The following is a 27,347-nucleotide window of genomic DNA, read 5'->3' as shown; positions in this document are numbered from 1 at the left end:
AACTGTATTCATTTTACATTCTCATTTCTGTGAAAGAAAGGAGCAACAACTGCTTGATCTGAAATTCTTCTCCTCCTAAATGGCTTTAACTGCCCTGGCCCAATGCTAGGGAATCCTGGGAACTATTGTTTTGTGAGACATTTAGCCTTCTCTGTCAGAGAGAGCTCTGGTGCCACAATAAACTACAATTCCCAGAATTCCCTAGCACTTAGCCAGGGCAGTTAAAGCGCTCTCAAACTGGATTATTTCTGCAGTGCCACTTTGAACCCCTCTGTTCTACAACAGCATCTGCCTCTATGTAGAGCAGTGGGCCCAAACTGTGCTTTTAAAGAGCTTTTGGACTTCAGCTCCAAGAAACCCAGACTATTGGCCAACATGGCTGAGGCTTCTGGGAGCTGAAGTCCAAAAGCTCTTAAAGGACCCACTGATGTATACTTTTATTTAATTAATTCATATATATATATATATATATATCTTATTTATTTCATTTATTTATTTTATATTTTATTTTATATTTCTATATAAAACAAATATATTTATTTTATTTTATATTTATATATAAAATAAATATAAAATAAAATAAATATATTTTATATTTTTATTATATATATATATATATATATATGTATACACACACACACACACATATATATATAAATATATATAATTTATATACTATATGCCATTGCTATATGAGAATGTCAATTCAAAATCCTTTGTGCACTGTATCTGCCTCTAACCAGGCAGCGGGCCTGTCAGATGGGTTGAACTACACCTCCCAGAAGCCCGCCGCTAAGGTTTCTAGCCGGGAGCATCACGGGAATGATAGTCCGATACCTCAGAGACACCGTTCTAATGAGGGAAAAAAACACTTAGGGAAGGGGAGGGGTGGAGGGGAGAAGAAGAAAGCCACGCCCCACTTTCCCTTGACGTAAAGAGCGCCTCGCTGCTAACGTTGGTCAAGGGGCGGGGCTTAGGGGCTCGCGCTGGGCACGGGACGCCCCCCCTTCACAGACATAGACACAACCGAACTCCTGGGGCTGCGCATGCGCGGGCTCCTGGTCCAAGAAAGCAGATTGGGGCCACTAAGGACTGGTGAGTAGAGAGAGAGAAAGAGAAAGAGACCCTTCAGAAGGGGCTCTGAGGAGAGAGAGAGGGGGGCTTCTCCTTCCTCTCCCTTCACTTAAGAGGGCTCTGAGGGGAGAAGAGAGACAGTGGGGGTTTCTCCCTTCCCCACAAAGGAGCCTTTGCTGCGCCCCCTTGAAGCCTCCCAGGGCAATTCCCCACAAACAAACATACATATATATATATATATATATATGAAATCCCCCTTCACCCTTCAAGAAGGGTCCTTGCGACAGCCATGAAGCCCTGGGGCTGGGGCGAGGAGGAGGGTTGCACAACACCCACAGGCCCAGGATTGCACTGGCTGCGAGGCAGAAGGACACACCGCAGAAATAACCCACTTCGAGACCGCTTTAACTGCCCTGGATCAGTGCTAGGGAATTGTGTTTTGTTGTGGCACCAGAGCTCTCTCTGACAGAGAAGACTGAGGCTGCATCCACACTGGAGAAATAACCCGGTTTGGGACCGTTTTAACTCTTTGTCTGGCTCTTTGCTATGGAATTCTGGGAGCTGGAGTTTGTTGTGGGGCCCAGAGCAGAGCAGAGCTCCGCTCTGGGCCCCACAACAAACTCCAACTCCCAGAATTCCATAGCAAAGAGCCAGACAAAGAGTTAAAGTGGTGCCAAATAACACCTGATATTCATTGGCAGTCTCCCATCCAAGTATTAGCCAGGGCTCCCAGTGTCCTAGTCCAATGCTCAAACCACTATGCTGACTCTCTACAAAGCTACAAGACTACAAATCCCAGAATTCAGTAGCTTGGAGCCATGGCAGTTAAAGCGGTGTCAGACTGCATTAATGCTGCAGTGCAGATGCAGCCTTGGTCACTGAGCTCTGGACACGTTCTCCTATATCTTTCTTGAACTCTAGTGCTTAGAACCAAACATTGGTAAAGTCTGGCCAATGTAGATTAAGGTGGAACTATTACTTCATGATAGAAAACCAGTGCAGTGTGGTGGTTTTAACACTGGACTATGACTCTGGAGACCAGGGTTCGAACCCCGGTTCGGCCATGTAAACCCACTAGGTGACCTTGGGCGAGTCACACTCTCTCAGCCTCAGAGGATGGCAATTATGGCAAACCCCCTCTGAAGAAACTTGACAAGAAAACCCCACGATAGGTTTGCCTTAGGATCTTGCCAAATGACTTGAAGAGGCGCAACAACAACAAGGGGAGGCAGCCTTCCCAGTGATGTATGGCTCCCAATATGCATCATGAAGTAATTGTTGTTGTGTGCCTGCAAGGCATTTCTGATTTACGGTGACCATAAGGCAAACCTATCAAGAGGTTTTCTTGGCAATATTTGTTCAGAGGAGTTTTGCCATTGCCATCCCCTGAGATTGACAGTATATGACTTGCCCAAGGTTTCATGGCCAAGCTGGTTATTGAATCCTGGTCTACAGAGTCATAGTCCAATCCCCCAACCACTGTGCCATGTTGGCTCTCTGTCGTGAAATAACGGTACCATCTTATTCTACGTTGGTCAGACTTTACCTATGTTCAGTTCCAGGCGCTACAGTTGAATAAGGACACAATAGAATGTGTCCTGAGCTCATTGACCAAGGTTGCATCTACACTGCAGGATTAATGTAGTGTGACACCGTTTTAGCTGCTATAGCTCAATGCTGTGGAATTCTGGGCTTTGTAGTTTTATGCCTTCCTCTGAGGCTGAGAGCATGTGACTTGCCCAAGGTCACCCAGTGGGTTTCATGGCCGAAAGGGGAAATGAATCTATACATGGCAGTTTTAGAAACGTTTCTGGGGTGCTGTGTACAATTTTACTTACTTGGTGTTTTGGGGAATTAGGATCATATGCTTAATTTGATATTTTCTTTCTACTTCAGGAACATACAAAAGCATTGGGCATGGAATTTTCTGCTTACTGAAGGCTGAGCAGCATCCTTTCACTTCTTGCCGTAGAAGAAACTGATCTTTCCCTGCTACTTGACATCTTTCTTTAGAGAAAACAAACACTCCCTCAAGAATGCAAAAATGCAGTTGATGCTTTTTTGGGACCTCTGTATTCCTTTTGGGGAGCAGCAACTTGGCCTTGATTAATTTCATAATGTTTGTCTTTTTTTGTTCTTTTTAAGGGTGAGCATATTTTCAGAATTAGACTCTTTGTTTTAGAGCTATTATTGACTAAAGGAAATGGAGGAAAAGGAGCGATGTGAGGAATTCTATTTGACACTGTGATGTTAGAGCCATGCAACGTATATTTCAAGGGGAGACCAGGAGAAAGGCAGAAATATACTAAGACTAAAGGAGGGAAGAGGGTGGGTGGAAGGAAAATGATTCATGTCTTTAAGTTACTTTTGCAGCCATCCAATAAAGTGAACGGTTAAAGCAACAAGATTTCCACTTGGATCAGGTGGAGTTGCCTAGAAAGAAAGGAGTTATTTGCTCTTTGCTTTTCACATGTGTGGAGAAACATAAACTTTATCATCTCCCAACTTCACTTCTTACACCACGTGGATAAAAATGAGTTGTGTGCCATGGAAAGGTGACAAAACCAAATCAGAAACACCAGAAACGCCACAGCTGACGCCAGTGCGTATTTACCACGAAAAGCAACGCAGGGAGCTGTGTGCTCTCCATGCCCTCAATAATGTCTTCCAGGATGGCAATGCCTTTACGCGAGATACGTTGCAAGAAATTTTCCAGAGGTAGGAAAAACTTGGGTTTTGTCAGCATTATATTCTCATGGGAGGGGTCAGATGGTACTGGTGCATTTGCTTGTTTTTTCTTGAGAAGAGACCACCCTCATCCCATGTATTTGCATTTTTGGAGGGTGGGCCTACCTGTCTTTCTCAGTCTCTGACCAGTAAATAAAATCCATCTAGGGCTCTTTTGTACATGTATTTAATGTGTAAACATGAAAAGCTAGGTATGTGCTTGTAACAAATGAGGAACCAGAGGTTAGCTGAAGTTTCCTGCTGATGTAAACTGATGCCAATTCATGGTATTTAATACAAGTCTTGCTACCATGTGATTCATATGGTCATTCTTTGACTTGGTAAGCTGGAAGCTGTTTTCCCCAGTCTGTGATCTGAAAGTCACTATCTTTTACAATCTCTTCTATTCTCATATCACTTCCCTTGCAGTGAGACATGTTGCTTCTACAAAGAATTGAATGCATTTTCTCTTTGGTACACACATCTCTGTTTTATGCTCCCTGTCATCCTTTACTGTTGCTGTTGTGTGCCTTCAAGTCATTTCAGACTTATGATGACCCTTCCAAAACTACTTCAGAATATTCCTTGCCTAAGAAACTCAAAGAAATCCATGGGGTCACCATAAGTTGATGGCATACACACAAGGTGACCCTATTGCATGGTTTTATTGGCCAGGTTTTGTTCAGAGGAGGTTTGCTATTGCCTTCCTCTGAGGCTGAGAGAGTATGATTTGCCAATGATCACTTCCGTGGGTTTCTGTAGCTAAGAGGGGATTTGATCCCTGTTCTCCTGGAGTCCTAAAACAGGATTCAGACTTTCATCCTTTTGCAAACTGGAAACCATGCCCTATGCAAAGCGATTTAGGGAGTTGGGTATGTTTAGCCTGGAGAAGAGAAGGTTAAGAGATGATATGATAACCCTGTTTAAATATTTGAAAGGATGCCATATTGAGAATGGAGCAAGCTTGTTTTTTGCTGCTCCAAAGACTAAGACACAGAGCAATGGATGCAAACTACAGAAAAAGAGATTCCACCTCAACATTAGTAAGAACTTCATGACAGTAAGAACTGTTTGACAGTGGAACACAAACTCCCTTGGGGAGTAGTAGAGTCTCCTTCTTTGAAGGTTTTTAAACAGAGATGCTTTGGTTGTGTATTCCTGCATGGCAGGATGGTTCTTCCAACTCTGTGATAATATTGTCCCATTCATATACTATGTGTGGTTGTAACTGGCTTGAAAAAAGGAAGGCTTCAGCTGAAAAATGACATTATAGTAATTTACAAGCGCCAGCATGGTGTAATGGTTTGCGTGTTGGACAACTACTCTGGAGACTAGGGTCTGAATCCTTTCTTGGTCATGGCAACCTACTGCATGACCTTAGCAAGTCACACTTTCAGCCGCAGAAGGGAAAGGCAAATCTGAACAAATCTTCCCAAGAAACCCCAGTGATAGGGTCACCATAGGCTGGAAATGACTTGAAGGCTCACAAGGTCATTTGCAGCTTGAAATCCTCAACATTTTTAGAGTAACAGTCCCATGCACACTTAATTGAGTCGATCAAATCGAAATGGCAGTGGGAAGAGTTGTAAAGTAGAGAAGAAAATATACAGGACTAGGCTGGATTTAAAAAAAAATGACCACAAGTCTCCATCTCAAGATGCTATAAAGTGATGTTCAGTTGTTAAAACAGACTCCAAGGTGGCTTGCTGGTACCAGGAAGTGATATTGGTGACTATTTTATCAGATATTTGAGCAGACTATTTTTCAGACATTTGTGTGGACTATTTTGATTCTTTGAAGACTCAAATATTTGTAGGCCAAAACATTACCTTTTAAACATTTAAACACACTGAAATCTTTCTTTGTGGATTCTGTTGGATGCTCTCCAGTTTTTGCTTTTGCTGTTTGGAGTTTTTATTTTAAAAAAAGACAAGTAATATAATCAATGTAATAGCTCCTATGTTGTTTGTGCAGTGACTTTTTTTTATCGAAGTTCTGTTATTTTTCAAGTCTCACAGGAATCTTAATTTCAGAGAAGCTACCTTGAAAGAAATTCTCTTACATTTTGATCTTGAACTCAACAGAACTGAAAAGTCAAGCTTCTGTAAATGTTCAGGAACGTTTAAGAAAGCTCATGATGCTTAAAGATTTTGCGGCTTATGTATTTACACATATCATTGTAGAATTAGTATGGTTGTGATTAATTAACCAGAAAAACATTGGCTGATCCTCTTGATAGTTCCCATTGCCTGTTTTCTTTGCTAGTTTATCTTGTGCCTAAAGTTGATGCGTTTCAGAGCAGACCTACCCTTGTCAGTGCAAAATGTGGAGTTGTCTCATGTTATCCTTTTCTAAAAAGAAGTGCAAGGTGCCCTTGGTTCTTCCAGAGCAATTATGAATGAACACATGCCATCTGGCTGGGAAGACAGAGGGAATATCTTTTAATGACAACTGTTTTTAAGGATAGCCCATTTCCACATGCTAGTTCTAATTACAGATTAACATTGTTAGAATATCACTCAGTTCTTGAACTGAGGCCAACATGACCTATCTGACTTGGTTCAGAAAATAACCAAAGTATGTGTTTTCCAAATGTTTTATACTTTTCTGAGATCATGTCACCAACAAATTTGGGACTTTATCAGTCTTTCAAAAGTGTAGAAAGATCTGTCCCCAAAATAAATCTGCTTCGGGCCACTTTGGAGGTATACTTTGGAGGTTTAAATGACACACGCATCTTAAGAGGCCAGCCTTAGGACTGAAGCGTGGGTTTGGTGTGGCTTCTGGCCTCTTAGGGTGCATGTATCATTTAAACAACATACCTCCAAAGTGACCTGAAGCAGCTTTATTTTGGCTTGTCTGTACAGGCTGTTAGGCCCAGTACAAATGGGCCCTTTGTGGCATCATGGTGACGTGCTAGGGTTGCCTTGGGGCGCGCGTGCACACGCCCTGTAACCCCAGCACATTGCCATGACGCCACAGCTACGCGGCACCATCCAGACAGCGTGTACAGCTGTGATGTCACTGCTTCGTGGCATCCAGATGGAGCAGTGCAGCAGCGACGTGCTCGCGGCACCACCAGCTGTTAACAGCGGCACAAAAAGGAGCTGCTTTTAGCGGTCCTTTTTTTCCATGTAGCAGCACCACGCAATTTGGTTGCTGCAGCACTGCTATGTGGCAAGGAAAGGCAGCCCCAGCCTGCCCTTTTGGGCGAATCTATACCAGGCTTTGTCTTCTATTTAGAGTCAGAGTTTTGGAGTAATGTAGTTAAAAGTTCACTCTTGCTACAGTTGGAAGTTTTGCTCTTCATTGTTGCAGTCCCTGTGAACTGGAGTAGGCAATTCTAATGGGTCTTGGGGCCAGTTTTCTGCCCTTGGACAAAAGATGTGGGAGCCTCTGAGGGTAGTACATATTGTCAAAAGTGTTCCACTTTTACGTCCCCTCACCAGAAGTGACCAGACAGCCACTTCTAGTTTTGAAAACTTGGTATTTTTGATGTTAAAGGATGCCCTGCAACATATTTAAGAGGCATATTATCACTTCTGGCTGCTTTCAGGAAAGGCAGCTCATGGACACACAGCCCTTTTTGGCCAGACTCTGAAAGGACTGAGTGCCATAAACCAGGCTGCACTTTGTCCACCTCTGCTAGAAAAGTTTACTGAACTCTAGATAGCAGTACCTTTTGAAAGGATGTAAATCTGGTGACAGAAAAGTCAGTAGATGTACTTTTTAAAACTTTGATTGTACAAGGAGCAGAGGAGGGAAAAGGCACACAAATAAAACAGGCATATTTAAATTTTGTTTCAATCCATCTTCAACCTTATTTCACATATCTGTTCTGCTTTGCCACCTGACAGATACTGTTGTCTTAAGTTTGTGCAATGTTGTTATTATTATTTATTTATATAGCATGTAGATTTGCACAGCGCTGTACATAAAAACTATAAATATAAGAGAGTAAACCTGCCTATGGCATACAATCTAAGAAATAATAGGATAATACATATGTGTTTCATTTTTTCAGGTTGTCTCCCAACACTATGGTGACACCACACAAGAAGAGCATGCTGGGAAATGGGAACTATGACGTAAATGTCATCATGGCAGCTCTTCAGACCAAAGGTTACGAAACAGTTTGGTGGGATAAGCGCAGGTAAAGAGAACCAGCATATCTAGAGAGGCTTGCCATCAGTGAAAATCTCTTGATTCCCTCATGGGTTTATAACTGAATATGAGAGCCTTTCTTACCAATGTTTTATTCCTTCTCTCTCTGTTCAGGGATGTTAATGTAATTGCCCTCTCTAATGTGATGGGCTTCATTATGAATCTGCCTTCAAGCCTCTGTTGGGGTCCATTGAAACTTCCTCTAAAACGGCAACATTGGATCTGTGTCCGGGAAGTGGGAGGGACCTACTACAATCTTGACTCTAAACTCAAGATGCCTGAATGGATTGGTGGTGAAAGTGAGCTCAGGTAGGTTACCTGCCATCCTATCTTGTAATCTGGATGTCATCCACTGCACCCATTGTAAAGTGCAGTACATAATCTATGTAGCAGGGATGAGCTACTGCATGGGGGTGGGAGCCATTTCCCTGTATGCTACATTCCCACCTTCCAAATACACTGGAAGTGAGTGTCACTTGTGGCTGCCATTGTGCTTAATTTTAGGCTAATTTCAGCCTTTTACATTTTAGGGGTTTGGGGGGCCTCAGCGGGAGGGCAGTGAGTGAAACCTGTATATTTACATGTCGTTTGGGAAGGTTTGAGGCAGTTTCCAGGAAGAAAATCTCCTGGAAATAAATCCAGATATTGTAAAGCCAAAAAACAAAAACATAACCTGGAGGACTCTGAGGCCAACAAGGTACACTTTTCACAGCCTTTATAGCAGGGGTGGGCAAAGTACAGACTGTATGCAGCCCCCATGACAATTTTTGTGGCCCCAGGGAGTTCAAGCAAATACATATTTTTGTTCCAGAATGATCTGATTCCATTTAGGAGGTGTGCATTTCCATCACATTTGGAAACTCTTTGTCTACTCAGAGATCAAAAACAACTTTGGTAAAAATTTTCAGGGTCCTCCCACCAAATATTTGAAAATGTCCACTAGGGGGAGGTATGGAGTGCAGGTCACCACATTTTGCAGCCCCCCCCCCCCCCCACCCATCGCTGGGCCAATTTTGGCACAGGAGAGGCATTTTTTGAAATCCAAAATATGTTAAAAATGCCCCAAAGGCTTCTCTTTGTCCAGGGGGCTAACACAGCTCCCTGCCCTTTCACAGTTGCCCACCTCTGCTATATAGGATGATTTGGTTAACCTAAAAGATGACAAGGATAAAGTGTCCAGCAAAGGCCAAGAATGGTGATTACATGCCTTAGTCTGGATTTTGTCCTTCTGCTTTACATTTTTTTGCAAAACACTTGTAAACACTAGCAATAAAATACATTTGTCATTATTTTTTAGATTGTTCCCTGTGGCTTTAGCCAGAGGAATGAGTATATTCCTAGCCATTGTTAGCTCTCTTGTGATGATACTTACACACTTTAGTGTATATATATAAACAAACAATAACACCTTGGGATGTGGGGAAAAGAATTGTCTGAGGTTGTCTCTTACATAAGCAGGCCCAGTGCCTTTAGCTCTTTCTAGATTAAAATGAGTATGTAACTACTGTGTATCTGAAGAAGTAGGCTCAAGCCTATGAAGGCTCATGCTAACAACTTCTTTTTTTCAGATAGTCTCAAAGGTGCTACAAGACCCTTTTGCATCTAATCACTATGTACATACTGCTGATAGAGCACTCATTAAGCTCCAGAATGCAACTATACTTGATTTCTTTTTCTACAGGAAGTTTTTGAGACACCAGTTGCGAGGAAAGAACTGTGAACTTCTATTGGTGGTGCCTGAAGAGGTGGAAGCACGTCAGAGTTGGAGAGCCGATGCATGATCTGCAAATTCCCTGTCCTCACACTACAGTACTGGTCCCCTCCCCCACCACCTTCTAATGTCCTGTGATGTGGATTATGAGCACTCTTAACCCCTCTTCCCTGGAAGTCTGGAGAGTTATTTTCTCCATTATGAGGGTGCAGTAAGGCAGCCACAAGTTATTGTAGGGCCACCATGAAAGAGCAGAGTTGCTGAACGTATAAAAGGAGGAGATGGAAGCCTGCTGTGTGCTCTTTAATTGTAATACATAGCATGATTTAGAAGTGAGGTGTTGGAATTTTCCCCTATTTCCCCAGCACAGTCTTAAAAGACTTTATAGCAGGTTGCACACTACTGTCTTCAGGAGTCCCCAAAGCCCATTTGGCTGGATAGTGTGGCTCTCCTTCAGGGGAGAGATGGGGCAAGCATTTTCCTCCGTATCTATTTCCCTCCAACACCAAACTTTGTAGAGGAAATCTGCAAATCATATGGGTCTCTCAGGAAACTCTATAGATATTTTTAGCAATGGTATGGTGCTTGTGGACTCCCCTTTTGTAATAGTAATTGTGCCAAGAATTAGGGGATATGTAGACAAAATGGGACCACCTTTAGAGAACTCTCTACAGGAGGGGAACTCTCAGAAGGGTTCTTTTCTCATACCTTTTACTATAACTGTGTCCTTTATTGGTATGAGAATGAAAGACTGAATCATTTGGGAAAGAGATAATTAATTGATGCTTATTTAAAAGCCTCAAGTATTTTTGTTAGGTGGGCTAGATGTAGCCTGTGTTTATTTTTCTTGTCTGTCTGATCTGTAATTCAGGGAAAATACTCACTGCGCAGGGAATAAAATTACAGGCTGTTTGAGGATGGAATCATGGAGTAAAAGGGAAGCAGAGTCAAGTTTCGATAAGGTAGGAAGCTGGTGGAAAGGCAATTTTTAATTTCGAAGTTATGGGGAACAAGATCTAAGGGCTAGATCTCTGTGACTTCTTTAGCAGCTGTCAGCTGAGGTAGTGTGTGTGTAAGCAATTCTGTGGGGTGAGGTGGGAGCTGTTTGCAGAAGGTAGACAGTGTCACATTCTTCCTTTCTGACTGGCAAGTGAGCAACCCTCCCTTCTCACCAAATTAGTGATGAAAGAGCTGAAGACTTCATTAAGAAATTGGTTTACCTTATCACCTCATTGAGGTGTTGGGCATCATTTATTCTTCTCAGTTATATGAAATGGAATTTTGACTAACCTTTCAAACTATTAACTCCCCCTTGAACCCAGGTTGTTCTGTTGTTGAATTTTTATTACTGCTTTTTGCCAGCTTCATTTACAATAGCATTCAAGGAACAGATATAAGTTTCATGGTTCAGCATTTCATATAGGGGGCAATTATGTGATTAGCTACAAAGGGAGCCTCCAAGGATCTCCAGCCTATCCATAATGAATATGAGCAAGATATATCCCTTTCAAGCTAGCATTCCAAGTACCTTTCACAGCTGAATACCATGCAAGTGGCATCAAGACAAGTCTTGTTTATTGACCTCTGGAAAACCTTCAGATGTTATACTGGAAACCCAAGATGGCTGTTCTCTGCATGTACTACAGTCCAAACCTAATACTTCTACTTTTACAGAAGCCCTCCCCCCATTCTTCTGGACTACACATTCCAATGACCAAAACCAGCTAGCAGGATTTGTACACACACTTTTCACAAGCAGAATACCAGGCTTGCAGTTCTGCTTCTGACCTGAAGCCATTTTTTTTCAAGTGTTTAAAAAAAATAATCAGCAGCAAAGACTATTCTCTATGCTGACTAAAATAGCACTTTGGAAAGACTGTGTTTGCATGGAACCCAATGGACCAGTGCACAATATGCAAATCTTTAAAAAAAACCTATGGCTGTTTCTCTCCTCTATGTTATTTATGCCATTGTTCTGTCCACATGGAAAGTGGTGTGATTCAGCAGCTCAGGAAAAGGGAACATTGGATCACACACCCCTGGACCAGAGTTATGGCAAGAGGAAAGAAACCAGCCCAGTCCCATTGCTTGGGAATGGAAAAACCCATAATTGTTTTCTTGCTTGTTTGGTTTTGTTATAGCCTTGTCTTGGGTTTGTTTACAGAGATGTATTTTGTTTATCCAAATATTAAAAATAAGAAAACCTTCCCATGTCTACTGTTCTACATGTTAATGTAATAATGAAGGTTCTTGTGCCTTCAAGTCATTTTTACTTATGGTGACCCTATCATGGGATTTTCTTTGCAAGATTTGTTCAGAGGTGGTTTGCCATTGCTTTTCCCTGAGAGAATGTGAATTGCCCAAAGTCACCCAGTGGGTTTTATGGCTGAGCTGGGAATCAAACCATGGGAATCTCGCACTCAAACTACTACACCATGCTGGCTCAATAATGGTTTACTGTCATTGTGTGCCTCCAAGTTCTCTCCAACCTATGCAAACCTATCATGGGTTTTTCTTGGCAAGGTTTGTTCATGGGAGGTTGTTATTGCTATCCTCTGAACCTGAGAGTGTAACTCGCCCAAGGTCACCAGAGGGTGTCCATGGCTGAATCAGAATTCAAACCCTGGTCTTCAAAGGTATAGTTCAAAACTCAAACAATTACACCGCACTGGCTCTACAGGTATTATTTTGGGAGGGGGGAATCCCACCTTCTCTCACTCCTCAATAGTGAAAACTCAAATGTAAACTTAAGACTAAAAAGTCTCTTGGCATTCAACTTAAAGCAAGCAAGATGTAAATCAAACCTGAAATAATGACAAAAAACACTTATGTTTGCACTGAAACTATTTAATATAAAAGTGGTGTAGCTGACTTTCACACTAATAGATTCAGCACAGAAAATCTGAAAAATTAACTTCTCTTGCATCCCTTATTTTTTGAAACAATACATTATAAGGCATGAGCTTCAAGTAAACATGCTCACACCATGGACTTTAATGTACACTATATTCTTCGATATACTATACCTGCTGGCCCATTTACTCCATTTCTTGCTCTTACTGCTCAGAGACAGATCTTAGATACAGCAGGAAGGGAAAACGAGATTATTTACACAGACAGTACTACTGGCTAAAGCTGGCCAGTATTCAACATGTTCAGAGTTGGTTTCTTGGAGGTAAGGATACCAAACAGAGGATTCAAAAGTCCTTGTAGCTGATTATAACATTGATTAAGTATATGGGGAAATCATGACTGTCAAAAGATGAAGGAAGAAAAACCATTTTAGAAGATCCAGATTAAGGTTCTGCTTCCACTGTGACTAGCTGAATGTTCCACAGTTTTAAGGAAAAAATGCCCCAGCCTTAACCCAACATCAGTTCAAACATATGATTTCCAGCTTCCTTTCAAATTGTGGTTTGAATGAAGCTTAATTAAATCTTTCCAGGAAGAGAAGGAAGAGCACCTGGCATTCCTCCAGAGAGTCCTGTGTTGGGTCCTAATAAAATCTGTAAGAAATAAGAGTGTTAGAATAACCACAAGCAATATCAGTAATCAAACCTGGGCAAGGATTTTTACCTCATATTTCATGTCTTATGGGCCTTTTGCATCCTGGCTCAAACAATGAGCCCTCCACATTTGCAGCTTTCTTTGCAGATTTGATTATTTGCAGATTAGATTAATATGTTCTCTAGGAATCTCTAGCTCCTCCAGTACGACCCAGGGATTCCTCAAGAAAATACTTCTCTGGTCATTTGTAGCTCCTCCAGCACAATTCTATGGGCAATTTCTGTTGGATGCTAACCGTAGAGCTATACTGGAGGACCTAGAGATTCCTAGAGTGCTGTTCTCTCGGGTAAAAAAGTTAAGATTTTTTTATTTGAGGTTTTCCCACTTTCATTGGGGTCCTATGCTCCTAACCCAGCGAATGTGGAGGGTCCAGTGTATTCTGCAGCATTATTCTTCTGCCAAGGAGAACAAAAGACGCCTCAGATTTAGGATGGTATTTGTGGCCCCAGTCCATTTAATGATGGTAGGAAACCACCCCAGGGCCAGGATCAAGGCCAACTCATGTCAATGAGGGCAACAGCTTCGTTGAGTTGAGGGATGAACAGATAGAAAATAAGATTCTTGCTAGATTACCGCACTACACTGTTATAGTGCTACTATTCCACTTTAACTACTCTGGCTGCATCCTGTTGCATCCTGGGATTTACAGTTGAGGGAGGGGCATTTTGACCTACTGACCTACAAGCCTCAGAATGCAACAGAAGGCAGCCAGAGCAGTAAAAGTGGAATAGCAGCACTGTAAGAGTGTAGTGCAGTAATGTGGTTGGTAAATAAGAGGATGTAATATGTTATTACTGGTTAGGAAACTTCAGCCAGCTATCATCATGCAACTGCTTTGCTGCAAGGATTGTTTTACTTGATTAATTTCTGAAGCTAACAGTAATAGGATTCAAACCAAATCAACCAGCATAAATGTTTTGTGATAATACAGTTATCACCAGTATACAAGATAGAAGCTAGTAATGAGAATGGAAGGAAAGATGTGAATATCAATCCTATCTTGTAACAGCAGCTCAAGTGATTGAAAAGTGCTGTAATAAAGGATAAAATGTGACTATTCATTGATGATCTGGACTGTGTCTACCTATGATGGGTAGGCGAAATGCAGCCTTAAGGTTGTATAGGACCCTTCTGCTGTGTTTTGGTGTCCCTCAACCCCTTCAGATTTCTGGAAAAATGGGTGAACTGCGGCTTCTGTAAGCCTCCAGGAGAGGAGATTCATATCTTAAATAAGTTATAGGATTCCCATACACTTTTTATAAATTCTTTTTTTAAAAAAAGAATTTATCAAAACCAGAAGTGGACTTTCAGGCACTTGTAGGTTCTTTTTTGGCATGCTGTGTGGCCCAAAGGATCCTAGGACCAGATACTGGCCCTTGGATGCTTCAAAGCTGCTCACCCATAAGCAATTTTATCCTAAATGGGAAAGAATGAGGACACATGGAGTAGGCTATGGGTTATGAATATTTTCAGAAAGCAGATGTACTAGATCAGGGGTTGGCAACCTCCGGCCCGTGGGCCGGATGCGGCCCGCGGAGGCCTGCCGCCTGGCCCCTGGCTGTTGTTGCCGCTGCCGCCGCCGCCGCAGCAACCACCCGTCACGGCTTTTCACCGCTCTGGGCGCCGCCATTTTGGGCAAAAAAATGGCGGCGCCCATAGCCCCAGAGGCCGCCGCCATTTTTTTGCCCAAAATGGTGGCGGGAGGTCGCGCGAGACTTCGCCGCCATTTTGCCGCCCAAAATGGCGGCGCCCAGAGCGGCAGGCCTTTAGGAGGCCCACTGCCGCCCCTGGGGCCCTCCAGCAGGGCTCCGAGGGCGGCAGGGGGCCTCTAGGAGGCCCGCTGCCGTCCCTGGGGCCCTCCAGCAGGGCTCCGAGGGCGGCAGGGGGCCTCTGGGGGGCCCGCTGCCGTCCCTGGGGCCCTCCAGCAGGGCTCCGAGGGCGGCAGGGGCCTCTGGGGGCCCCGCTGCCGTCCCTGGGGCCCTCCAGGAGGGCTCCGAGGGCGGCAAGGGGCCTCTGGGGGGCCCTTTGCCGTCCCTGTGGCCCTCCAGGAGGGCTCCGAGGGCAGCAGGGGGCCTCTGGGGGCCCTTTGCCATCCCTGGGGCCCTCCAGGAGGGCTCCGAGGGTGGCAGGGGGCCTCTGGGAGGCCCTTTGCCGTCCCTGGGGCCCTCCAGGAGGGCTCCGAGGGTGGCAGGGGGCCTTGGAGGGCCCGCTGCCGCCCCTGGGGCCCTCCTGGAGCGCTCCAAGGGCGGCAGGGGGCCTCCTGGGAGCCCGCTGCCATCCCTGTGGCCCTCCAGGAGGGCTCCGAGGGCGGCAGGGGGCCTCTGGGGGGCCCTTTGCCGTCCCTGTGGCCCTCCAGGAGGGCTCCGAGGGCGGCAGGGGGCCTCTGGGGGCCCGCTGCCGCCCCTGTGGCCCTCCAGGAGCGCTTCGAGGGCAGCAGAGGGCCTCCTGGGGGCCCGCTGCTGTCCCTGGGGCCCTCCAGGAGCACTCTGAGGGTGGCAGGGGGCCTCTGGGGGGCCTGCTGCAGTCCCTGGGGCCCTCCAGGAGGGCTCCAAGGGCGGCAGGGGGCCTGTGGGGGGCCTGCTGCCATCCCTGGAGCCCTCCAGGATGGCTCCGAGGGACGGCAGGGGGCCTCTGGGGGCCCTTTGCCATCCCTGGGGCCCTCCAGGAGGGCTCCGAGGGTGGCAGGGGGCCTCTGGGAGGCCCGGTGCTGTCGCTGGGGCCCTCCAGTGCTGGCGGCCCCCACCAGCTTTTTTGCCGGTCTCTGACGGGGCCTGGGGCCCCGTCAGGGGCCAGCAAAGATGGGGAGGCCTGGCCCCCGGAGGGTGGAAGCTCCACCCCCGGCACGCAGCCCCGCCCCGTAGGGTGGAAGCTCCACCCCCCACATGTGGCCCAGCCCCGGAGGGTTGAAGCTCCACCCCCGGCTTCGGCCCCCCAGTCCCCTGAGGGACACCAACCCGGCCCCCGGCTCAAAAAGGTTGCCTACCCCTGTACTAGATTGAAGAAAGGAGATCCACAGATGAAAGGAATTCATTGTAAGGAAAGATACTAGAATTGCCAAATTAAAAGGCAACAGAAAACCATATAAAACTCACCTGCCGTTGCTGCATCTGCTGCTGCTGCTCCATCTGCAGTTTCTCCGTTTCAAAAACAACAGGAAGAACTAGGATCATGAAGGAAGTTGTCCCAATCCACAAAGCTGCCCTGGAGAATCTTTATAGAGAGGGAAGGCCAAAAGCAAAATGTTTTCCAGGGTTGGTAGAATAAAAGGACCTTCCACAAACATCTCTGTTCTGGGGCAGATTAGATTATTACTGAAATTCCTCCATATGGCAGCATCTGACAGACCTGATTGGGAAGGACATAGGCCTGAATTTACAAGATCGAAGCTGAGCATACATTATGATGGCTAATGGAACGTACAAAGGAATTTCAGAAATAAATCACCATCTTCCCTTTCACCATCGTATTTCTGCCTCTATCTACAAATAAGACAGAAACAGGTGGCTGAACTCCTTGTTGATCTCATGTCTGGGTGCCCGTTTCTGTCCTCAGCAGATGCAGTGGTGTGCTAGGCAGTCTTTACATATGGGTTCCTGCCCAAAATGAAGTGGTGGCTCTGAAAACAGTCCACCCCTTTCCCTGTGTGTAGCATGGGAAAGGGGGATGGCATGCCTCCTGGTATGTGGACAACTGGTTCGATCTGAATCAGACCAGATCCAGCTGTTCTCACACTAAAAACCCTGAGGGTTTAGTCTGGGATTATTGTGAAACACCAGGCTTTTCCTTGACTTTCTTTAGTTTGGAGCAAAGTCGGGCTAAGGGCAGGAAATCACAAATCTTCCCCAAAAGTAACCATATGTCATCAGGACTGCCAGCATTGGCTTAAGGGTGAAATCAGTGTTTTTCACCACTGTAGACAAGCCCCCAGGAAAACTGCATGTTGCCTGCTCTAATTTATGCTCTCTGAAAGGTTTAGAATGGTTGTCCACTAAAACTGACTAACAGGCTGTAGAGACTGGCTTGGAGGGGTGGCGTTTGGATGGTGCACATCCTGACCCCACCCCCAAGCCAGCATCCATGTGACTGCATAGCAAGTGGCATTAAATAATATAATAATATTTTTTAATTTTTTTAAAATTAAAATTGAATAAAGATATATTCGGGGGGAAAATAATATAATAATAATATTGTTTATTTCTAGCCCGCTTTTCCAGAGATCAAAGTGGGTTACAACATACGTGTAGAAATACAATATACAATATAAAAACATACCGAGTTAAAACATCATAAAACACATCCCGATAAAACACATACAATTCCAAAAAATAAAACCAAAAACAAACTAGCTGAATAGCAACTGAGTAATAGGGGAGAGGACAGATGTCAAGACACATGGGGGAAAGCTTGTCGGAAAAGATAGGTTTTGAGTTCCTTCCTAAACTGGTCAAGGGAGGTGACAGAGCAGAGGTTGTCGGGAAGGGAGTTCCAGGTTTGCGGGGCCAAGACCGAAAATGCCCTTTGAGAAGACGAGATATATCTTGTCTTGGGAACCCTTAACAGCTGCTTCCCGACCAATCTGAGAGTACGGGGCGGATTATATGGGGAGAGGCGGTCCTCCAAGTACCCTGGGCCCAAGCCATTTAGGGCTTTATAGGTAATCACCAACACCTTGTATTGCGCCTGGAAGCGAATGGGCAGCCAATGTAGATCTTGCAAAATAGGTGTTATATGGCTGGTCCTGGAACAACCAGTGACCAGCCTTGCTGCCATATTCTGAACTAATTGAAGCTTCCGGGTTTGGTACAAGGGTTGCCCCATGTAGAGCGCATTACAGAAGTCCAACCAAGAGGTTACCAGAGCATGTACCACCGTTTCAAGATCCCCCCAGCCCAGGTAGGGTCACAGCTGGCGTATCAGCCAAAGCTGGTAACAAGTGCTCCTGACCATCGCATCCACCTGAGGTGTAAGGTGGAGCGACGAGTCCAGAAGCACCCCCAGACTACACACTGAGTCCTTCAAGGGGAGCGTGACCCCATTCAGGACAGGTGGACAAATTTCCTTTCCCGGGCCAGGAGAGCCTATCACGAGTACTTCCGTTTTCTCTGGATTCAAACTGAGTCTGTTTTCCCTCATCCAGCTCATTACTGACTCCAAACAGGCATTTAGAGGAGAGATGCCATCCCTAGTCACTGCATCAGTCGGAGACACCGAGAAACATATTTGGGTGTCATCAGCGTACTGATAACACCGCGCCCCGTGTCTCTGGATGATCTCTCCCAGCGGTTTCATGTAAATGTTAAATAGCATGGGGGACAGAATGGCTCCTTGAGGGACACCAGATGTAAGTGCCCTCTTATCGGAGCAGACATCCCCCAGATGTACCATCTGGAATCTGCCCGAGAGGTAGGAACAGAACCACTGAAGCGCAGTGCCCCCGATACCCAACTCCCTCAGGCATTCCAGAAGGATACCATGGTCAATGGTATCGAAAGCCGCTGAGATGTCCAAAAGCACTAACAGGGACACGCTACCCCCGTCCATGCTCAGACGGAGATCATCGACTGAGGCGACCATGGCAGTCTCAATTCCATAGCCTGCCCGGAAGCCGGTTTGAAATGGGTCTAGAAAATCCGTCTCATCCAAGATCAACTGAAGCTGGAAGGCAACCGCCCTCTCGATCACCTTCCCCCAAAAAGGCAGCAGCGAGACAGGCTGATAATTTGGTCTAGGGAGGGCTTTTTTAGCAATGGTTTTACAACGGCCGACTTTAGGCTAGATGAAAACTGCCCTTCCCTGAAGGATGAATTAATTATCCGGCGTAACATCGAGGTTACAGCCGTTCCCCCCTGAGCTGCCAGCCATGAAGGACAGGGATAGAGAGAGCATGTTGTCTTCCTAACGCTTCGAAGAATCTTGTCCACTTCCTTGGTACTTACAGACTCAAAATGATCCAGTTTAACAGAGTCCACAGAAGCTCTGGACGCCTCTACTCTAGGTTCTGAAGAAATATTGGTGTCGAGATCATCCCTTATCCGAGAGATTTTATCCGCGAAGAAGTTGTTAAATTCGTCACAGCAGGCTTTGGATGGTTCCAAAATAGGGTTCAGGGGGGGGGGGAGACAGTTGGGTAAGCTCCCTCACTACCCTGAACAGCTCTGCCGGACGTGATTCCGCGAATGCAATACGTGCAGCATAAAACGAATTCTTTGCTGCACTTATTGCCACTCCATAGGCCCTCAAAAGAGAGTCTAGGAGTGCCTTGTCGGCTAAGTGCTGATGTCTTCGTCAGTTGCGCTCTAGTCGTTGCACAGCCCGCTTTCTTTCCCTGAGGTCTTCCGTGTACCACACACAGACACACATCCAGGGTTTCCTATGTCTCCCCAGATTCCGTTTGGGAAAGAGAGAAGGAAAGACTCTATTTCCCCCCCAGATTACAGCGCTCCTTTGGTGCAGCATTTACATGCCGTACTCCAAAAGGAGTATGGAAAAATGCTGCTGCTGCAGCAGCAAGGGAGCTTCTTTTTGGCTCGGAAAAATGCTAGATTGAGGTCACAGCGTGTGGTGCTGCAGCCCTGATCCAGTGCTCAAAAGGGGCAGCAGCAATGTGTCACTTTAGTTCATCAATACTGCAACAGAGCACTGTATCAGAAAAAGAATTGCTTAAATGGATTCAATTTTTGTAAAACATTAAACTATAGAGCCGCCATAAGTTGGAAATGACTTGAACACACACACACATAGCCCTAAACAACTTGGGATCAAGTTACCTGAAATATCACCACTCCCTGCTCCAACTTGTACCTCACTAACATTTCTGAAGGAGAGCTGGTTATTAGGCTACCACATCCATATACTATGTGTGTATGTACTTTCTAGTTGCCTGTTGACTTATGGCAACCCCATGAATTTCATAGGGTTTCCTTAGGCAAAGAATACTCAGAGGTGGCTTTGTAAGTTTCCTCCTCTGAAATGTACCCTGCAGCACCTGGTAAATCTGTTCCAGACCCACCCACCCTCCCCACCCCCAGAAATGAAAACAACATGGGACCTCAAGTACGGTTGTCCCTAATGGTGGCATGACCTATACGCTGCAACTGGGGACAATGGGGCTTGCCAACTGTGGATGCTGAAATCCGCGGGTGGCAAGCCCGTGGATATTGAGGCTCCACTGTATTAATTGGCAGTCTCCCATCAGGTACTACTGAGGGCTCACCCTGCTTAGCTTCCAAGATCATATGGGATCTGGTGCCTTTAATGTATTTAGACAACCAAATACTGAAAGCATACAATGGCTTATATGATTCTAACTTTTGTGCTCAGTTGTATATCTTTTCATTTCAGGCTGGGAGCGGCTTCTGGCTGTTCCTTTCTTCCCGTCTGTTTCGCCTCATTATCCAATGCAATTTGTGCACAAGTTTTCAGGTTAATGTAAGTTACACCTTACGATAATCTCTAAGTGGTTTCTTGGTAAAATCTCAAATGCATATGTTGAATTCTCAACTGCTTCTGAGTAATCATCCATACAGTATAAGTCATTCACTGCTTCAGACTAAGAACATTTGTATACTGAATTCCACATAAAATGTAAGAGTTCATTGTGATTTTAATTTAGAAATGTGATCTTTAAATAGTTCTGCATTCTTTTTGTATCCCTGGGGCTGGACACTCCTTCTACATTAGGCTCAATGATCTGTAAAAATGAAGCAGTGATGTGTTACCGCTATCCAGCTGCACTGGCTAAGGATTATCTGCGTTGCAATCCAACAACATCCAGAACACCATAAATTACCCAATCCCTGCCTTAATCACACACAAAATACAGAGCATAGTTGTCACACAGCATAACGCAAAGGGTCCTTTCTCCTTCTTACCTGTACATTTTCTGGGCTAGAGAAAGTGATACGTCAAATGTCATTCCAGCTGCAGATCGTACACTCTCTGGGAACATCTCTGTCAAACCCCAAAGCCTCTCTGCCAATGTCTCATCCAACTGTAAAGGAGGGAAGGAGAGAAAAACCAAAGATCGGAAGCTGTCAGACAATCCTATCCTTCCCACCACTGGAACAACAAATGGCTGGGCAAGGGTTCCAGAAGTAAACACTACTACTGTTAGCATTTATTAAAATTAAATTCTATATATTTTTTTTAAAAAATGTTACTAGATTTCCACTGTGGCAACTGGAGATGGGCTTTGAGCTGTGTCTTTAGCTTGAGGTCCAAATGGTAGTGGGCAAATGAATTGGCTCATGAAATCAAAATGCAAGATCAATCCCTGCTCTTGCGTTACTCTCTCCATCAAGCCCCTTGATGACACATTACTACTAGCAGAAACCAACAATGATCTGGAGCAATTACTCAAGGAGGAAAGTGCCAAAGTATGCTTGACGTTGAACATTAAGGGGGGGGGGGAAGTAATGACAATGGAAGCTCTACAAGAATTAATTTTAGGTAACAAGACAACTGAAATAGTCAGTGAGCTCTCATGGATCAAACACTGAGTAGAACAGACACTGAAGTCAAGAAATGAGAAGGCATTGGGAAGGGAAGCTATGAAAGAACTGGACAAGATCCTAAAATGTAAAGATATACATTTACACTACAGTGAAGATTATTCACCATGTACAGATGTGAGAGTTGGATAGTGAAGAAAGTGGATTGGGGAAAATCAACTCATTTGAGATGTAGTGCTTGGGAAAGGTATTGAGAATACTGTGGACAGCCAAAAAGACAAACAGATGAGTCCTTGAACAGATCAAACTCAAAATTTCCTTGAAGCCAAGTTGATCAAATTGAGGTTGTTGTGCTTTGGCCACATCATCAGAAGGCACAACTCATTAGAAAAGACTGTGGCCTGTTACAGACAGCCAAAATAAAGCTGCTTCGAGTCACAGTGGAGGTACGGTGTTTCAATGATGCATGTGTACTAAGAGTCCAGAAGCTGCACCAAAGCCATGCTCCAGGCTGGTGTGTGGCTTTGGTGTGACTTCTGGACTCTTAGGACGCATGCATCATTGAAACACCATACCTCCACTGTGACTCGAAGCAGCTTTATTTTGGCTGTCTGTAACAGGCCAATGATGCTAGGAAAGGTAGAAGGCAGCACAAAGAGTGAAGACCACATGCCAGATGGATAAACAGGCCTGAATTTACAGGACCTAAGCAGAACATACATTATGATGGTTAATGGAATGTACAAAGGAAGTCCAGAAACAAATCCCCTTCTGCTTTATAGCATTTGACTCTGGGTTGTTCACGAAAAGCGATGGGTGGCACTTAAGGTAATTGGAGTGCCACCACATCTGATAGTCCTGATGAGAAATCTGTACTTAAGACAAGAAGATGCTGTCAGAACAGAGTTTAGAGAAACAGAATGGTTCCCAATTGGCAAAGGAGTCAGGCAAGGCTGCATCCTTTTATCCTATCTGTTCAGATTGTATGCAAAAATATAAGAGCAGGTTTAGACTCAGAAGGAGTGAAGAAAGAGGGAAGGAACATCAGCAATCTAAGAAATGCAGACAACAACACTATACTACTTGCAGAAAGCATTACTGATTTCAAACAGGGAAGGTCAAAGATGAAAATGCAAGGGCAAACTTAATGTTGAACATAACACTGAACATTCCTGGCTGCTGGCCAAGACAGCTGGGGCTTCTGGGAGTTGTGAAATCCAAAACATCCGAAGGACCAACGTTTGGGAATCCTGAAAAGTGAAGATACGCAGCTGAACACTAAGGTCAGAATCGTCCAATCCATTATATTGCCTGTTTCCATGTATAGATGTGAGAGTTGGCCAGTGAAGAAAGCAGATAGGAAGAAAATCCACTCATCTGAGATGTGGAGCAAGAGAAGAGTGCTGAGGATACTGTGGGCGCCAAAAAGACAAAGACGTGGTCCTTGAACAGACCAAGCCTGAACTCTCCCTGGAAGCCAAGGTGACGAAACTGAAGCTGCCACACTTTGGCCACAAGATGAGAAGAAGCGACTCACTGGAAAGAAAGAATAAGGTAGGAAAGGTGGAGGGGAAGCACAAAGAGACGGCTAAGCACAGCGGATGAGTTTTGGACTGAGACTTTGGAGACCAGGATTCGATTCCCACTGGGCAAAGGTCACTCTCTCTCAGCCTCAGGGGAGGCAATGGCTGGCCAAGGGAACTCCATGAAGGGCCGCTACGAGTCGGAAACAACTGGGAAGACACACAAGGAGCCACAGAGAGAGAGGAAGGCTGCATGCGGGATGGATAGACTGGGTCAGGGAGGTCACAGGAATACATCTGCAGGACCTAAGCAGAGCAGTGGAGCCCAGGGGCTCTTGGAGATGTCCAGCCACAGAGCTCACAACAAACTACATCTCCCAGAATTCCATAGCCTTTGAGCCAGGCAAAGAGTTAAAGCGGTACCAAACCGGGTTATTTCCCCAGTGTCTCCTGAAAGCCGCCCTCGTGGTGCCTCCTCCCTCCCTCCCTCCTTCCTTGCCGCCCCTGAGCCCCACGGACCTCGTCGTCCTCCTCCTCGGCCTCCTCCTCCAGCTCCTCGGCCTTCCCAGCGCCGCCCTTGGGCAACAGCAGGCCTTCGGGAGACAGAGGCGTCGCGGCGGCCATCATTGCGAAAGAGAGAAAGAGAGACGCCGCACACCGGGCTGGAAGGAGGCTAGAGCGTCGCCGGAAGTGGGGCGACGGAAATGGCAGCCCTCCGCCGTCGTCGCTCTCTAGTCTCTTGCGACCTCTAGCGGACTGGAGGGAAATGGCAGCCCCAACAGGTTTAATGCTGCTGCCATCACTAGAAGAAGTCTATGGCAGTGTCTCTGGATCAAGGGAAGGAGGCATGCAGCAGTCCAAGGAAACGCCTGTTTGTTTGTTTATATTTCTAAAATAATCTTATAACCTACATTCAGTAGCATTTAGAAATACCTTTTTACATAATGCTCCACACACGATATGTAACGAAGCACATTAATCATCCATTCTTTACTACTACCCTTACCTAAATCTTATTCATACCAAACCATCTAATGTTAACTAATCCAGTCATTTAAAAAAAATCACATAAAATTATCATTATTATTAATATCTTCATTATTCTTATTGTCTTCTTTTCATCATATACTATTCATTAATTCAACAAATGTAGGTATTATTAGCTTATCAGTAAGCACCAGAACCTATTATCTCCATATTACTCGACCCTCCAAAACTGTAAATTTCCTGCAACGCCTCCCTCTTTTACTGAAACCTTTTGTCCAAATATTTTCCTTATTGCTTCAAAATCATTTCCCTTCATTATTCTTTTTTTTTTACCTTAATAAGGAAACATCTTCTTTGAATTGCAAATGGACATTAAACCTCCTTGACTTTGAAAACCTACCAGTGAGCACAGGGCCAAAATAAAAGGGGGAAGGTGCCAGCCTGCAAGAAATACTCCTCCCTGCCCTCTGAACTAAGACCACAAACAGAAAATGCAGGCCTAATGATGAACAGCTTCACTTTCTTTCGCCTTGTTTGCCTGATGAAGAAGAAGCTGGTGTGATTTCGAAAGCTTGCAACATGCAATTGGGCATTTTGGTTGGCCCCATAAAGGTATCATGGTTTGGAGGTCTAGTGCTGGTCCTTTCCACAGTTGAGAGACTCAGATTACTGCACTAGACTCCTATATATAGTGTTTCTTATTCCACTTTTACTGCTCTGGCTGCCTCCTGTTGCATTCTGGGATTTGCAGTTTAATAAGGGGGCATTTAGAATTCTCAGCCAGAGAGCTCTTAGGCCTCACTGAACTACAAATCCCAGAATGCCACAGGAGGCAGCCAGTGCAGTCAAAGTGGAATAGCAGCACTATAGGAATCTAGTGCAGTAATCTGACTATGACTTCACAAGTGGAATAAGCAGCATTATAACAGTGTAGTCCAGTGATCTGATGACCTGACATCCTTCTTTTCTAGGACACATCCTACATTTCCATCTTATGTCCGAAATGTCCTCCGTTTGGAACATTCCCAAGCAGCATGAATGTATATTTAATGTTTTTAGCTTTTACACTCATCCCTCGACATTTGCAGCTTTGACTTTGCGGATTTAACTATTCACAAATTTGGTTAATATATTCTCTCTAGCAATATCTAGCTCCTCCAGTGCAACTATTTGGTCAACGTTAGCCAAAAGTTGCACTGAAGGACCTAGAGATTCCTAGAGAGAACACTCTGCTAGGCATTCGTAGCTCCTCAAGCGCAATTCTATGGTCAATGTCTGGCAGATGTTGACCACGGAGTTGCACTGGAGGACCTAGACATTCCTAAAGAGATGTTATCTCAGGTAAAAATATAGTGTTTTGTTATTTGCAGATTTCCCACATTCATGGGCTGAGTGTATTTTGAAATGTCCTACATTTTGGGATGCCTTGTCTTCCTTTAAGTTAGGACATCTTGTCATTCTGGACTCAGACTGCCTCCCACTGCAGAACTGATGCATTCTGACACCACTTTTACTGTCATGGCTCCATGCTATGAAATCTTGGGATTTGTGGTTTGTTGTGACACCAGAGATGAAGGCTAAACATTGGAGAAGAGAAGGTTAAGAGGTGATTTGATAGCCCTGTTTAAATACTTGAAGGGATGTCATATTGAGGAGGCAGCAAGCTTGTTTTCTGCTGCTCTATAGACTAGGACTCAGAGCAATGGATGCAAACTGCAGGAAAAGAGATTCCACCTCAACGTTAGGAGGAACTAACAGTAAGAGCTCTTCAACAGTGGGATATACTCTCTCAGAGTTTGGTGGAGTCTCCTTTGGAGGTCTTTAAACAGAGGCTGGATGGCCATCTCTTGGGGTGCATTGATTGTGACTTTCTGCATGGCAGAATGGGATTGGGCTGGAAGGAAGCCCTTGCGGAGTCTTCCAGCTCTATGATTCTATAGTCAAACTACATTAATTCTGCACTGTAGATGCAGCTTTATACTCCATTCACACTAGTTATACCACTATGATTTCAGTTTAACAGCCACACATGTATCCTGGGGCTTGGAGTTTGGTTAGGATAAGATACTGTCATGACAGTTGAGATGGAATCATAATAAAACTGTAACTGTTTCATGTGAAAGAACCCTTAATCCAGGGTAAGAGAGATGCAGTTTCATTTATTTATTTATGGTATTTATACCCCACCCTATCAGAGCAGCTTACAATTATTATTTTTTATTAGACTGTTCCCTGCCCTCAGGCTTACAATCTAAAAGACACGACACAAAAGGAGAAGGGAATGGTGGAGGGAAAGGGGATGAGGTCCAGTGGTTCTTCTCTCCCTCTGAGGCCTGGACCAAGGCAGATGGACTGGAAGGAGGGCTCCTCTTCTTCAGGCGAGCCCTGGTGGAGCTGGGTCTGCCTGTTCACTCGCTCAGTTATGATGACAGTTATCATGGAGGGAGGAGCCTCTTCCTTCAGGCTAGCCCTGGTGGAGCTGGGCCTGCCTGATCACTAGATCATCACAAGAATTACTAGCGCAAACATGTTGCTGCTGCCTGTCTTGTTTCTTAGTGACCCTGTTCTACCTCCTTTGAAAGTGGATAAAACCAGAGAGACAGAAAAAAAGGAAACCTAGAAAACCCATGCAGTTTAGCCCAAAGTAATGCAGATGAACAGGTTTGAATTCTTGCCTCTGTCCTATCTGTCCAACATTTTAAAAATGGCAATTGGCAGGAAGCATTTCACTATGGCTATTTTACCCCATTTCTCATTATGCTTTTAATTTTAAAACAAATTCTGGTGCAATCAGAGTAGATAATATTTACTATGGTCAGAGAGGGGAAGAGCCACAGATCTCTCTACTGCAAAACAGGCAACTGTTCTCATTCTCAAATAAAGGTAATGAACATGACATGGGCACACAAAATGAAGATGTACCTCACTCCAAAAATGCATGTGCACCTGGAGCTCTAGCCCTTCCTAAGGATAAAGATTCTTAAAACGCAAAACATGTTAACACGCAAGTTAGTGAGGATTATACTTTTACAAAAATAATTTTAAAAGACAGCCAAGCGCTTTCTTAACTTGACTGGGGGAACTTAAAAAACAAACAAACCATCCCCTGATTATGTAATAAAATACACACACACACAGAAGCAA

At 44.8% G+C, this 27,347-nt stretch overlaps 2 protein-coding genes across 2 annotated transcripts; one reads left to right on the top strand and one right to left on the bottom strand.

Annotated features, from left to right (window-relative positions):
* The first annotated feature begins 999 nt into the window (after positions 1-999).
* JOSD1 (Josephin domain containing 1) lies at positions 1,000-11,883 on the top strand. The gene is made up of 5 exons (XM_089528195.1): positions 1,000-1,095; positions 2,971-3,792; positions 7,826-7,954; positions 8,080-8,274; positions 9,647-11,883. Exons 2-5 carry the CDS (start codon positions 3,608-3,610, stop codon positions 9,744-9,746), a joined length of 609 nt encoding a protein of 202 aa, XP_089384321.1. The 5' UTR covers positions 1,000-1,095; positions 2,971-3,607; the 3' UTR covers positions 9,747-11,883.
* Positions 11,884-12,502: 619 nt separating this feature from the next.
* On the bottom strand, positions 12,503-23,880 carry TOMM22 (translocase of outer mitochondrial membrane 22). Its single transcript, XM_089528194.1, has 4 exons — positions 23,736-23,880; positions 21,115-21,233; positions 16,336-16,453; positions 12,503-13,182 (listed from the first exon to the last, which is right to left on the bottom strand). The coding sequence occupies exons 1-4, from the start codon at positions 23,841-23,843 to the stop codon at positions 13,108-13,110; spliced, it is 420 nt and encodes a 139-aa protein (XP_089384320.1). The 5' UTR covers positions 23,844-23,880; the 3' UTR covers positions 12,503-13,107.
* Positions 23,881-27,347: the final 3,467 nt, after the last annotated feature.

The sequence above is a fragment of the Sceloporus occidentalis genome, unplaced genomic scaffold, assembly GCF_023333645.1.
Source record: "Sceloporus occidentalis isolate IW3139 unplaced genomic scaffold, rSceOcc1.0.p SCAF_5, whole genome shotgun sequence".
NCBI lineage: Eukaryota > Metazoa > Chordata > Lepidosauria > Squamata > Phrynosomatidae > Sceloporus > Sceloporus occidentalis.
Note: the sequence above shows the minus strand (reverse complement) of the source record. Positions and strands in the feature narration are given on the sequence as shown.

Coding starts and splice junctions, on each gene's coding strand:
- JOSD1 (XM_089528195.1), top strand. CDS start 3,608: ATGAGTTGTGTGCCATGGAAAGGTGACAAAACCAAATCAGAAACACCA. Junction 3,793..7,825: donor TTGCAAGAAATTTTCCAGAG/GTAGGAAAAACT, acceptor TCATTTTTTCAG/GTTGTCTCCCAACACTATGG. Junction 7,955..8,079: donor GTTTGGTGGGATAAGCGCAG/GTAAAGAGAACC, acceptor CTCTCTGTTCAG/GGATGTTAATGTAATTGCCC.
- TOMM22 (XM_089528194.1), bottom strand. CDS start 23,843: ATGATGGCCGCCGCGACGCCTCTGTCTCCCGAAGGCCTGCTGTTGCCC. Junction 21,234..23,735: donor CCGAGGAGGAGGACGACGAG/GTCCGTGGGGCT, acceptor CCTCCTTTACAG/TTGGATGAGACATTGGCAGA. Junction 16,454..21,114: donor CTAGCCCAGAAAATGTACAG/GTAAGAAGGAGA, acceptor CTCTCTATAAAG/ATTCTCCAGGGCAGCTTTGT.